The sequence below is a fragment of the Apteryx rowi genome, unplaced genomic scaffold, assembly GCF_003343035.1.
Source record: "Apteryx rowi isolate R43461 unplaced genomic scaffold, aptRow1 scaffold_662, whole genome shotgun sequence".
NCBI classification, from domain to species: Eukaryota; Metazoa; Chordata; class Aves; order Apterygiformes; family Apterygidae; genus Apteryx; species Apteryx rowi.
In genome coordinates this window covers 96,733-108,565 of record NW_020450941.1, presented here as the reverse complement: position 1 = coordinate 108,565, position 11,833 = coordinate 96,733, and the positions used below count along the sequence as shown (strand labels likewise).

Genomic DNA, 11,833 nt, shown 5'->3' with positions numbered 1-11,833 from the left:
CGTGCCACCTCCCCGGCGCCCCCCGTTCTCCCGGCAGAGACCTACCTCTACGCCTGCCTCGTGGACTTCTTCTCCAACTGCTCCAGATACGTCAAGTAAGAGGAGAGCCGGGGGGGGGGGGGCATATTTTGGGGTGAGAAAGGGGGTTTTCACCACCGGTGTGTCCACCTTCACCCCACCGTCTCTGGGCCATTGCAGCTGTGACACTGGCTACAAGCACGGGAACCTCTTCATGTCCTTCCGCAGCATGTTCCAGGACGTGCGCGAGGCCATGGACCACGTCCATCTCTCGGTGGGTGTTGCGGGAAAGGGTGTGGCGATGCTGGACTGTCCCCCCCACAATCCACCCAGGACCACCTGGCTGCCCCCATCGCCCCATCCGGGGGTTATTTGGGGCTGCGGTGGTGGCACCRGCGTGGTTTTCTCACCGCAGGGTTGCCTGAAGGAGAAGACGCTGGAGAACCTGGAGAAATATGTGGTGAAAGACGTGAGTGCGCGCGGGCACCCGTGACACCGCACCGGGTCCCCCCACGATGGGTCCCCTCCACATTCCCACCCACCCCACACTGACTCCTGCCTCTCGCCAGCCCCGTGTCCCGCTGCTGCTGAGCCGCATGAAGGAGGTGGGCAAGGTCTTCCTGGCCACCAACAGCGACTACAGCTACACCGACGTGAGTAGCGGGCGCCGAGGGGGGGGCACCCTGGGGTGCTGCACGGAGCAGAGGGTGCCGCCACTTGGTGGTGTCACCGGGGGCCGTGACGCTGGGTGTCCTTGCAGGCCATCATGTCCTACCTGTTCGACTTCAGCGGCAAGGACGAGGTGAGACCGCGATGGTGCAGGGACGGGGTGCCGGTCCCGTCCCCCCACCCCGTTCTGAGCCTGTCACCCGCTCGCCGGCAGGCGGGGAGCCCGCAGCGCCCCTGGAGATCCTATTTTGACCTCATCGTGGTGGACACCCGCAAGCCGCTCTTCTTCGCTGAGGGCACCGTCCTGCGCCAGGTCAACACGGTGAGGAACATGGCGCCTGGCGAAGCCTCGAAGCCCTGCGTGGTGGCACCAGCGGGGTGGCTTCGCCCTTCATTGCATGGGTGATGGTTTTCCCCCCCCCCCCATCCCATGGTGTCCCCTCGGCTTGCAGGACACGGGGAATCTGCGCATGGGGACATACACCGGCCCCCTCCAGCACTGTGCCGTCTACTCCGGAGGTGAGCGCCCGGCCGGCGCAGCCCAAGCCACATGGTGGTGGCAGCGGGGAGGGGGACACGGTGGTCCCGCATCCTGACAGCCACCCACCCGCAGGCTCCTCGGACCTGGTGTGCGACCTGCTGGGCGTCAAGGGCAAAGACATCCTCTACGTGGGCGACCACATCTTCGGCGACATCCTCAAGTCCAAGAAGCGGCAGGGCTGGCGCACCTTCCTGGTGGTGCCCGAGCTGGCCCGCGAGCTGCAGGTGTGGACGGAGAAGAGCGGTGAGTGGTGCCCGGCCGCGGGGACCCGCGCGGGTCAAGGCCGGGTGGGGACAGCGGGGTGGGTCGGTGGTGGCCAAGCCAGGCACAACCTGTCCCAACATTGAGCCGAAGCCGGTTGCCCTTGCAGAGCTGTTCGAGGAGCTGCGGCGGTTGGACCTCTTGCTGGCGGAGCTGTACCAGTGAGTGGGCAGGGGGCACCCATGGGTGCCCGGGAGGGTCCCCTGTGGCCGAGCCCACAGCCGGGTCTCTCCCCTCTCCAGGGACTTGGACAGCAGCAGCAGCGAGCGCCCGGACATCAGCTCCATCAAGCATCAGATCCAGGTGACGCCCCCAGGGCACCGCTCCCGGCACCCGGCACCCTCGCGCGGGACGCCGGGTGCCCTGACGCCTCGGCCCACTGCGCCCGCAGAAAGTCACGCACGAGATGGACATGTGCTACGGGAAGATGGGCAGCCTCTTCCGTTGCGGCTCGCGCCAGACGCTCTTCGCCAGCCAGCTGATGCGCTACGCCGACCTCTACGCCGCCTCCTTCATCAACTTCCTCTACTACCCCTTCAGCTACCTCTTCCGGGCGGCCCCCGCCTTGGTAGGGCGCCGCGCCGCGCTTACACTCCCCGCCGGGTGCCCAGTCCCGTTCTGCCAACCTCGCCGCCCTGCCGTTGCAGATGCCGCACGAGTCGACGGTGGAGCACGGCCGCCTGGACGCGGCGGAGGCGGGCACGGCTCCTGCACCCCGGCTCAGCCGTCCCAGCCAGCAGGTGAGTGGTGGGGGGCAGAGCCAGCACCCTGGCACCGAGAGGGTCCCGGACCCGTTGAGTCAACCCGGTCCTTCTCCAGGACCTCAACAGGAAGGAGGATGAGGATGGTGAAGCCTGAACCCAGCCCAGCGCCGAGGGCTGGATGCCGCTGCCGTCCACGGGGCCAGCTGCCTGCAGGCAGCTGCCTCCTCCAGACCCTCGGCGGCACCAGCCCTGCAGCGCTGCCCTTCCCCGCGTCCCCGCGCCGCTTGGGGGCTGCCCGAGCCCAAATCCACGCTGCGGAGACGGCACCAGCACAGGAAACCCCAAACGCTTCACAAGCCGTCTTGCTGGCTTCGGCGCTGGGCCCCTGGCTCAGTCATGGCACTGGGTCCCGGCTCCGGGTAGACGTGGACGGACGTTGCTCCAACGCAAGAGGGCTCTGGGGGCACCTGCTGCTCCCTCCGGGATGCCCGTTACCCGCTGGCTTCTGCCCCTTTGGTGTTTTTTTAACCCTTTTCTATTTATAAAAGATGCTCAAACTCCTGCTTAAGTTTTATTGGCGCCGCAGAGTGGCAAAGACATAAAATCGGTTATTTGAAAGGAAAAGTCCTTCGCGCCAGCACCTCGAGATGGGGGCAAAGCACCAAGAAAGGGAAGTTTCAAAATCCTCAAAATCCTTGGCTGTGCGCAAGCCCCCCGAGCCAGGGCCGCGGTGCCAAGGTGCCCCCGTCTCTGCTGGCACCGTTGTGGCCACGTCCTACCCCCAGGAGTGGGACCTCCACCCGTGCCCATGGGTCTGGGAGCTCACTGGAGCTCAGGCCCAGGCCTGGCCTGAGCTGTGTTATAGGGAGAGGTGTGCTTAGCCCCCATCTCCACCGCCTGGTCGGACCTCGGAGCTACGTTGTGGTCTTGTCTCCTGCTGCTCCTGACTAGACTCCCTGGACCAGACTCGTTCCCTCGTCTCCTTTGGGAGTGTCACTGGCACCCATCACCGGCCCCACTCGTGTGCCCATCCCATGAGGGCCAGCCCCTGCTCCAGGTGGGCTAGAACGGGAGCTGGCATGAAAATTTGTTTGTTTCTCAAAAGCTGCTTGTGCTTCAGGTGTCCACCAAAAACAAGCCCCTTCTGGCTGAGAGGTGCCAGAAAATCCCTTTATGAACCATCAAGAGAAGCTGGTGAATCCTAAGGACCTCTGCACCCGTTGCATGCTGGAAGGGGGCTGCCAACACATGATGGCTTCAACCTTCTTGGGGTCCGTATGTGAGCTGTTGGCATCCCTCAAGTACCCTGGGAGCTCCAACTTCTACTGATGGAAGGAGCATGTCACGAGTCTGACTCAGTTGGCGCTACTGCAAGCTACCCAGGACCTCCCAGACGTGGTCTGTGCATGCCTCCCAGTGGAGAATATCCAGATGATGACCGAGTAGGCCACAACATAGCTATGGAGCAAATCCCTCAGGACATCGCTTCCAAAACATCGGAAAGCGGCTGGAGCATAGCGGAGACTGAATAATACCATCTTACAGCAGGAATATCAGGGCACATGTCACCACAGTAATGAACCCAAGCCGGTCCTGCACAGAACCTGGGTCTCCAGTCCTGGATCTTGCACACTATCCACCAAGTCACACTGCATCTCTACTGCAAGTTTATATATATATATATTTTAAAAAGAGCAGAAAAGGTTAATTACATGCCACCCCTGCGTATTTACATCTGACTGAGAGGCAAAGAGAGAAGTGAGATAAGTGTGAGGCAGCAGGTAGCATGGGAGAGCCAACAGCCTGCCAGGCTGCATCACTCAGGAGAGCCCTCAGCAGCACTTTGAGGGCTACAAAGCCATAACCTCCATCTCTGTCACCTCTGGCAAGGCCTTGTTTTTCCGGAAAAAGAGCTGGCTCTCCTCTTCGCTGGCCAGGATTTCATCGAGGGATGACACCACAGTGTCATGGTCCTTCAGCATCTCTGGGTAGCGGCTCCCAGCCCACTCTATCCGCAGCGAGCGCCGCACAGGCGTCAAGATCTTCAGCTCTTGGCCTTCTGGCCACTCCTTTTGTCTGCGGGGAGGACAAGAGGTCAGGTAAATCCTGCAGCGAGGAGCAGCGGGGCAGGCAGGAGTGCTTGCCGCCAGCGGCGGGGAGCCTTACCTAGGTATGGACACAACTTGTAATTTGATTGAAGAGATGGGCAGGCTGGTCAGGCACTTTCTCATCAGGAAGGGAGTCACTACCACGTGCCGCCTCTCGCTTGGGCAAGGTGTTGCGGGCTCCCAAAGAGCAGGGTGCTCAGCCTTTTGCTCTGACAGGAGAGACAAAAAGGGCAGAGGGGTTGTAGAGAAGGAAGAAAGCTGCAGCTGGGGTGGGATTACCCCACCACAGTGCTCCAGGCACAGGTAAGGACTTCGTGCTATGGAGGCATCGTTGGGCCAGCGCCGTGTCCAGCCCTGGCAGAGGAATCTTTCACAACGCTCCGTCTCCGTCAAAGTCAACGGGGACACGGGGTGCTGGGACAGCCTGCAAACCATGCTGCTTCCCCTGCCTGCAGCAGCAGGGAAGCCCTGCCCGCCCACGGTCCAGCCTGCCAGCCAGCCCCTGCGTGCACGTGTTACCTTCTGATGTTCTGTCTGTGGTCTTCAAAATATCAAGGACAACTTCTCTGAGCTCCTGGAGCGGCTGCAAGAAAAGCAAAGCGCGGGTCAAGGCAGGCCTGACTCAGGAATGAAGACCGCAGTCCAGAGAGGACAGCAGGAAGGCTTTTTCGCTACAACCCATGACAGAGAGAACGGTAGAAGGCTGCAGAATTTCCCTTCTCCAAATTAATCTGTAAGCACGCAGGTATTGCCGGACAGACGTCCACACTCAACTGGCGAATCCCACCAGATGCTACAGTTAAACCGCCCAGCCCAGGCATGGAGCTGCCATCACTGTGTTGTTTCTGAGCTACAGCCGGAAGAAAACTGCCCATTCTCCTCTCCCTCCCGCAGCAGGGAGCAGATGTTCCCTCCACGCCTGTACGACACTGCCTCGGCTGATTGAAGCTGAAGGTGTTTTTCTGGGAAGAAACAGCTGCAGCTCAAAAGGGCTGTTTCATCAACAACTAGTGCTGCTAAACTCATCCCAAAATCCAACCCCCGGATCTCAAGGAAATCTGCTGGGGTATGGACAGGGAACACTGGGGAATGCTGAAGAGAAGGGCTCCTTACTCACCACAGCACCGGCACACACTGCGTCTTTGTACAACCCTGTGGCATCAAAGGGGCCGTTCCGGGCCAGCAGCTTTGCTTTGCAGATCCAGAACTTGGCAAACTTCTCTGCCTGGGGGATATGGGACAGCATCTCCAAGAGCTCCTCCGAAGGGAAACCCTACAACAAAAGGGAGAAAGGTGTCAGGCATGAGGTGCAGAGGTGTGTGCGAGGCAGGTTGCTACCGTAACTGCTTTCCCGGTGCTCTCTGGTGAGAGAAAGGAGGGTCTAAACAGTCTGGGTTTTGCACTTGTTTTTTTGCTAGTCTCCTGCATGACCTTGGACAAATAATAAAGCTCTCCCGCCTCCGTTTCCCCTCAGTAAAACAAGGATAATATTTCAGAGGGATGCTGGAGGACAAACTCTTTAGTGCCGACACTAACGGGCCCACTAAAGCCCAGACCAGGGCTTTAGTCCCCACTCTGTGCTGCTGGGGGGGACGCAACCCTCATCTCCTAGGATGCTCGGAGAGATGGAGAGCCTGGCAAAGCAGCTCCTTTCCCGTCCACACCTCCTCAACGAGCTTCAGGCAATCAGTTAAGATGCTATTGAGCCTGTCCAAGCAGAACTGCTCTGGTTTCTTCTCTTTTTCCTCCTTGACGTTGCTCGTGAAGGCTAGCTTCTGCTTCACCGCCTTCTTCTGAAGCAGTGCCATAGGTGGCCGTTTGTACGACTTCCCCTTGGATGCCAACCACTGCTCCAGTTGCTTCCTGTTAAAGGATTGAGGGATCACCGTTACCACCACAGAAGATTACCAGCTCTCGCGTGCCAGCCCTCTGCCAAGCTGCCGTCTGCTTTCCCTTTGAATCTCACTCCAGCCCAGTTCCAACTGCTCAGGAAGAACCAGTTCATCTACCCTAAAAATGCCTCGGAGCTAGGCTAGGGAAGGAAAACCCTCAAGTTTAAGTGTGCCTTGAAGCTAAAACAGGAGTGCAGCTGCGTGCTCTCCTCTAGTTTGCTCTGGCAGCAGCACGAACCTGCGAGGCTCAATCTGCTCAGAAATAAGTCACTATATCCCGAAACCGCTCCCTGCCGTTTGCGCGAGGCCAAAGCTATCGGCTCCGCTGCTTCCGCTACGCCAAGGCAAGCTGCGGGGCTGCCGCTCCGCTGCGTGTAGACTCATGAGGCCTTTCGTTTCCTCGGCCTCGTGACTTGGTTGCTGCGTAAAACGCCGCAAAGTCACACTTGCAGCTAGTCTGTGAGAGCAACAGTTATGCCTGAGCAGGGGAGATCACCGAGTTGACGGGAGAGGAACCCAGAATACTAGCAAATCTCATGCCCACCCTCCTCTATTTTGGGGCGTCAATCTCCAAAGGACAGGCCTTCACCGACAAGGTGAGTTGGACCCTGTTGTCGGCAGGTTTAAGCCAATTCAGCCAGTTAAACGCTTTTAACACTCCCACTGGAGCCTGCGAAAGGGGAGGGAAGTGAGGACAGAGCTGGCCAAAGGTGCTACTTACTTACGATCCTCAGCCGTTGGGGTCTTGGGAACACGCTTCGCCTGAACTCCACTTGCCTTTGGCAGCGTGGGTTTAAGCCTTTCTCTCCTAGTCTTAAATTTGCTCTCAATCGCCTGAGTTTTGGAGCCGTGTGTGCCGCGAGCCTGGTTTTGGGGGCCTGTCGCTCGGGATGCTGCTGCACGCCCCTGAGGCACCATCTTCGCATCCTTCCCGCCTGCCTCCCCTTTAACCGTGGTCCTCTGCCGTTGCACGGCGCCAGCCAGTCTCAGGCTGGATTTCTTTGTGGACCCCAGTTTTGCAGTCCCCTGGGGCCTGCTGGAGGCCGGAGGCTTTACGGGAGATCTTTTCAGTTGGGGAGCTCTACTGTGGTGCTTAAAATTTCCCACCGGAAGCGTGCCAAGTGGCTTTCCTGCGGGCTGCCTTGCCGTATTAATACTCTCACGTTTTGCTCCTGGTTTTTTATGTAGCCAAGTCCTAGGGATAGTAAGTAACGGAGGGGGTTGCCATGCCTGAGTCTTGCTGCTTGGTTTTTGAGACGCGTTCTTCAAGCCTGGCAGGGATTTCTTGAGTTGATCCTGAATCAGCTCCTCCCTCTTCTGGTGGCTGTTAATTCTGCCTTTTGGGCCCTGGATGGTCCTCGATATTGCGCCAGAAGTTTGCCTGTGAGCCAGGACTCTGCTGTTCCCGTGACTGTTTCCATCAGACTCGAACGTGGTGTTCAGCGCAGGGTCAGAAGGGGCTTGCCCCGGGAAGTTTTCTTTGTTGCAGACCAGCCTTTCTTGCAGGCTCTTATTTGGCGAACGAGGTGCTCCAGGCAGGAGGTCACTTCCACTCAGAGCGACAGCAGTGACAGTCTCCTTCGCAGCTTCCTCAGCCCCTTCTGCGTTTAGGTGACAAGAGGCAGAAGTTGGCAGCCTCCTTCTGGGCTGCGCGGAGTGGTTTGTGCCGGGTACGAGCCCCAGGGGCAGCTTTGTGCTCTTCCGAAACTGCTCCGAAGGTACCACCGCTGCTCTCTGGGTTGCGTTCGAGGACCTCTGCTGAGGATTGTGGCCGGCGCGCCATGCGGTTTTGACACCAAGCTTGTCATCCTTGTGAGCACCCTTCGCCACGTTCACGAGAACATCCTTCTTGCTCCTGACAACCTGGAGAGACAAAGTGAACTTCAGCCCTGAAAGCAGCAGAGCCCAGAGGAGAAGCCCCGTTTGGTCAAACCGTGACAGTTCACTGCTGTCCCAGCCCTGCCAGCCCACGGGAGGCGCACACAAAGCCTGCAGTGACACAGCAATTGCCAATATAGTGACACAACACCTGCCAGTGCTCATATGGTACAGAGAAGTCCCCCAGACTAAGTTCATCTGAAAAACAATTAGTTGTCTTATTGCTCAGCTATTTAGCAACGTGTTGACTGTACCCCATCCGGGGTCAGGAACTTGCTCTCCCGATTTGTGTAACCCTATTCTGCGTGGACTTGCCTCAAGCCTGAGATAGAAAACTAGACTCAAAAGATTTTGCTCTGCTACTTACCTGCTCTGGTTTAGAAAGTGGTTTTAAGAGCGGATTCAGGTGATTAGTCCGGTCCTTTAAATAGGGTCTGTGGAAAGTCAAACAAAATATCAGTGGATTTAACAGCTGCTGCGGAAAAGGTTAAGTATCTAAAGCACTTCAGGCTGTTTCAGCCACAGGAGCTTACGAGAAGCTTTTTGAAACCGGAAAGCTGTCAAGGAACTGTGATGTAACATTAATTCTTCTTCTTTTGCGTGGCAACAGAAAAGCAACACAAAAGCGTTGTCACCTAAGTTATGACTTCCGCTGACAACAAAAGTAATGCAAATGGTTTATGCAGCTGAGGGGGGACCAGCAAACACGAGGACGCAATAGGCTCGGCCAGCTCGTGACGCTGCTGCCCCTCCTGGCGCCCCGACTTCCCCCGCGCGCTGCGGACGGACGGCTGAGCTGCATCTGAGTCAGCTGTTGCTGCGCCGCAGGTCACAGCGGTGTCTCCCAGCGCATCAGCCGGGGTTTTGCTCTTCCGCAGTGCTGCGGCGGGTGATTCACGAGCACCTCAGAGCCCGCGCTGGCAGCGCAGCGGGGAGCCGGGGCAGTGACCCCGTCAGCCGTCCCCAGCTACACTGTCCTCCTTCGTCATTTGGAGCCCTCTGACAGCAACGATATGCTACCTTCTCCCCCCGCCCTGCTCCGGCAGCTTGCTTGTGAACCAGCAGCTCAGCTGCTAACCAAGATTAATTTCGCTGAAGATATTTTCCTGTAATGAAAGAGCCTGGAGAGTTAGGGTATTGTCCTCTGTTCTGCCCAAGTTGTGTACTATGCTATAGAGAAAGATTTTGAACCTTCTTTTCTCATTTATGTTATATTAGCAGTGTTTTTCAGAGCCTGGCATCAGGGGCCGTTATTGCTTTTTCTGGTCTCTGATCCTGCTTCCCTATATCTTCTCCCCACGGACAAGTTTTCTGGTTTCCTTTGTACTGTAATATCATCAGGAATTCTCACTGCAACAGAGCGTCTTTAAAGTGTTCAGATTTGCCAGATGAAGCAGCAGTTTCAATTAAAAGCTTTAAAGAAAGATGCCTCGCTACTCTCAGCCTGCAAATGCCAGCTGTGCTCACAGCGGTACGCAGCCCCGCTCCGAAGGAACTGAGCGAGGCAGGGAAGGAGTCCCAGAGCCAGGTGAGTAACTCATTTAACAGGTTACTTGATCCTATCTAGATTCCCCTTGTTATTTCCTTCTAAAAGTACTGAAAATGCCCCTTTCTAATATTAGTCTAGTCCAGGAAGGGCATTAAAAAGCAGCAGTCAAACGTGAACCACCCTTTCTTTAAGCTTCACTTGTGCCTTTGCTGTATGAAGCTGAGTTTTTTGGTGAGGTGACAAAGGACTGTTCTGACAGAGCCCAAAGCTGCGACGAGAAAGTCTCGCAGCAACTCAGAAAACACCCACAAGAGACTACATCAACCAGCAGGAAATCTCAATACTCAAACCATTTCTTTGCTATTGCTGCCAGTAACTCTACAGAGCGCAGCCTGGGCACCGTGGGGGCCACAGCTTTCTCTGGTCACCGTCTTGACGGCTGGACACTGCAGAGAGGCAATTCTCTCTTGCCTAGTGAATCAAGGCAGAGAGAAGGCAAATATTGGCAACCCAGGAAGAATCAGCTATATATCCTCCAAACTTACTTTGTGCTTGAGCATTTTAGCTTTCCTTTGGCTGCCAGGTACTCCTGGAGTTGTCTTCTTCGCTCTTCTGCAAAGAGATTATGAGAAAATGTAGCGCCCGCACCACAAGCTCATTGTTTTGAGCGCTGATAAGAACGGGTTTCTTTCACATTCGCAGCATTAAAGTTATTGTACAGCTGTACGAGTCCCCCGAGCGCCCTGCCTTGAGCCTGGCAATGCTGTTCCCAGAAATACTCCGTCAACGTCCTGCTTTCCAGAACATTTCCATGCACGCGATATCGCCCAGAGGCTCATTAGCACGTAAAGACCAGAGCTCTCTGACACTTGCGGCGTGACGCCGCTCAAAACCTCAGTTGCACGAGGCTCATTCAATTTGTAGAGGGAAAGGAGAGAAAAAAGGAGATGCTGCCGCCGACCCCGCTCTGCTGTGCGACGAATAAGGACATTCTCCGGACCTTCCTTACACACAATCCTTTCTTTTTAGGTTCCCCTCTTTTTTAGACTCACCAACCGGTTTTACTACATATGAGCTTCTTGTAGGGCTTGTCTAGAAAAAAAGCTAGAAGAAAACTAAGCTTGTTAGCAAACAGCGACCCTCTCTCTGGACTCCCCCTGGGCCACTCTGTCTGCTCACAGTCACCATTCGATCGCTATCGAGTTCATCCAGAGGCTCCAACTCAACTGTGTAATTCATATCCCGTAAGTCTATACCGCTCTGAGGCCAAGAGCAGTGGCTCAGCTGGGGGGCAGGGGATACCTCCGACCCCCCCCCCAGTTCGGCTGAGGGTTTTGGTACTGGGGAATCTCACAGCAGGGACAATCTGGCCCAGTATCACCCAGTGCCGGGACCCCGCTGTCCTCCTGGGAGGGCCTTGGCCCCGTTCCCAGCACCGGAGTTGGCTCAGYCACCTCCTTTCTCAAAGGGGTCCCCTGAACCGCGCTGGCACCATGTGGAAGCCTTCATCCAACGACCCGTGTGCCCGGGCTCTGAGGGCACCTCCAATCCCCCCCTGCCAGCCTTCTACCCCCCAAATCACCCCCTTCCCTTGCCATTGCACCCCGATGCTTTCACAACATCCCGAGAGCAATTCGGCACCCCAGCACCCACTGGTCCTGGGTTGTCCTGCCCTCCCTCAGTACTCCAAGACGCACCCAGAGCCCCTCCATCCCGCCTGCTCCCCCAAATCACGTCAATGCTCCCACTCTGTGGGTATCCCCAGTGCACCCCTTGGGTACCCCCAATGCCCTCCTGCCCCTGGACCACCCCAATACTCCTCATGAAGTCCCAGCACCCCCAAGTCAGCCCCTGCCCCTCCATATCACCTCCCAAGGTGGGTCCCCACCCCAAAAGGCCACTCAACCCTCCCCACGCCCCTCAGCCCTGCACCCCACAGGGCTGCCATATCACCCCCATCTCCAACACCCTACAGGGCCCCCATTGCCCCCCACCCCACAGGGCTCCCCACTGCCCCCTGCCCCACAGAGCCCCCAGATTGCCCCCTCACCCCCAACATCTCAGAGGGCCCCCCTTTTCCCCCATCCCCCAACTGCCTGCACCCCACAGGGTGCCCAAACCATCCCCAGCCCCTGGCACGCCACAGGCTCCTCCATTACCTTCACCCCACAGTGCCCCCCGATCGCCACCCATCCCCAACATCCCACAGAGCCTCCCATTGCCCCCATCCCCCAACACGCCCCTCTCCACACGGCCCCCAAATCGCCCTGAGC

General features: G+C 57.4%; 2 protein-coding genes across 3 annotated transcripts in view; one reads left to right on the top strand and one right to left on the bottom strand.

Moving 5' to 3' along the window:
• The first annotated feature begins 6 nt into the window (after positions 1-6).
• LOC112975324 (cytosolic purine 5'-nucleotidase-like) lies at positions 7-2,434 on the top strand. 2 transcript variants are annotated; one of them, XM_026085242.1, is made up of 13 exons: positions 7-95; positions 199-292; positions 434-487; positions 588-671; positions 779-820; positions 902-1,009; positions 1,140-1,206; positions 1,301-1,471; positions 1,599-1,650; positions 1,732-1,792; positions 1,881-2,057; positions 2,137-2,229; positions 2,309-2,434. In XM_026085242.1, the coding sequence occupies exons 2-13, from the start codon at positions 233-235 to the stop codon at positions 2,345-2,347; spliced, it is 1,008 nt and encodes a 335-aa protein (XP_025941027.1). In that variant the 5' UTR covers positions 7-95; positions 199-232; the 3' UTR covers positions 2,348-2,434. The 2 variants fall into 2 exon arrangements, with proteins under 2 accessions (XP_025941027.1, XP_025941026.1); XM_026085241.1 differs by having other exon boundaries at positions 10-95; positions 2,320-2,430.
• Positions 2,435-3,854: 1,420 nt separating this feature from the next.
• The window catches only part of CKAP2L (cytoskeleton associated protein 2 like), a 9,212-nt gene continuing 1,233 nt past the window's right edge, over positions 3,855-11,833 (bottom strand). Inside the window, exons 3-10 of the mRNA XM_026085264.1 lie at positions 10,106-10,214; positions 8,439-8,505; positions 6,915-8,056; positions 5,966-6,164; positions 5,419-5,574; positions 4,821-4,884; positions 4,360-4,510; positions 3,855-4,269 (exon numbers count right to left, since the gene is read on the bottom strand). Coding sequence (XP_025941049.1) covers positions 4,044-4,269; positions 4,360-4,510; positions 4,821-4,884; positions 5,419-5,574; positions 5,966-6,164; positions 6,915-8,056; positions 8,439-8,505; positions 10,106-10,214 — 2,114 coding nt within the window. The 3' untranslated portion in view covers positions 3,855-4,043. The remainder of the gene's footprint in view (positions 4,270-4,359; positions 4,511-4,820; positions 4,885-5,418; positions 5,575-5,965; positions 6,165-6,914; positions 8,057-8,438; positions 8,506-10,105; positions 10,215-11,833) is intronic.

What these genes read in the sequence shown, in the direction of transcription:
- LOC112975324 (XM_026085242.1), top strand. Translation starts at nt 233, where the DNA reads ATGTCCTTCCGCAGCATGTTCCAGGACGTGCGCGAGGCCATGGACCAC. An exon ending in AGAAATATGTGGTGAAAGAC is followed by an intron (nt 488 to 587) that starts GTGAGTGCGCGC and finishes GCCTCTCGCCAG; the next exon opens with CCCCGTGTCCCGCTGCTGCT. An exon ending in CCATCAAGCATCAGATCCAG is followed by an intron (nt 1,793 to 1,880) that starts GTGACGCCCCCA and finishes CTGCGCCCGCAG; the next exon opens with AAAGTCACGCACGAGATGGA.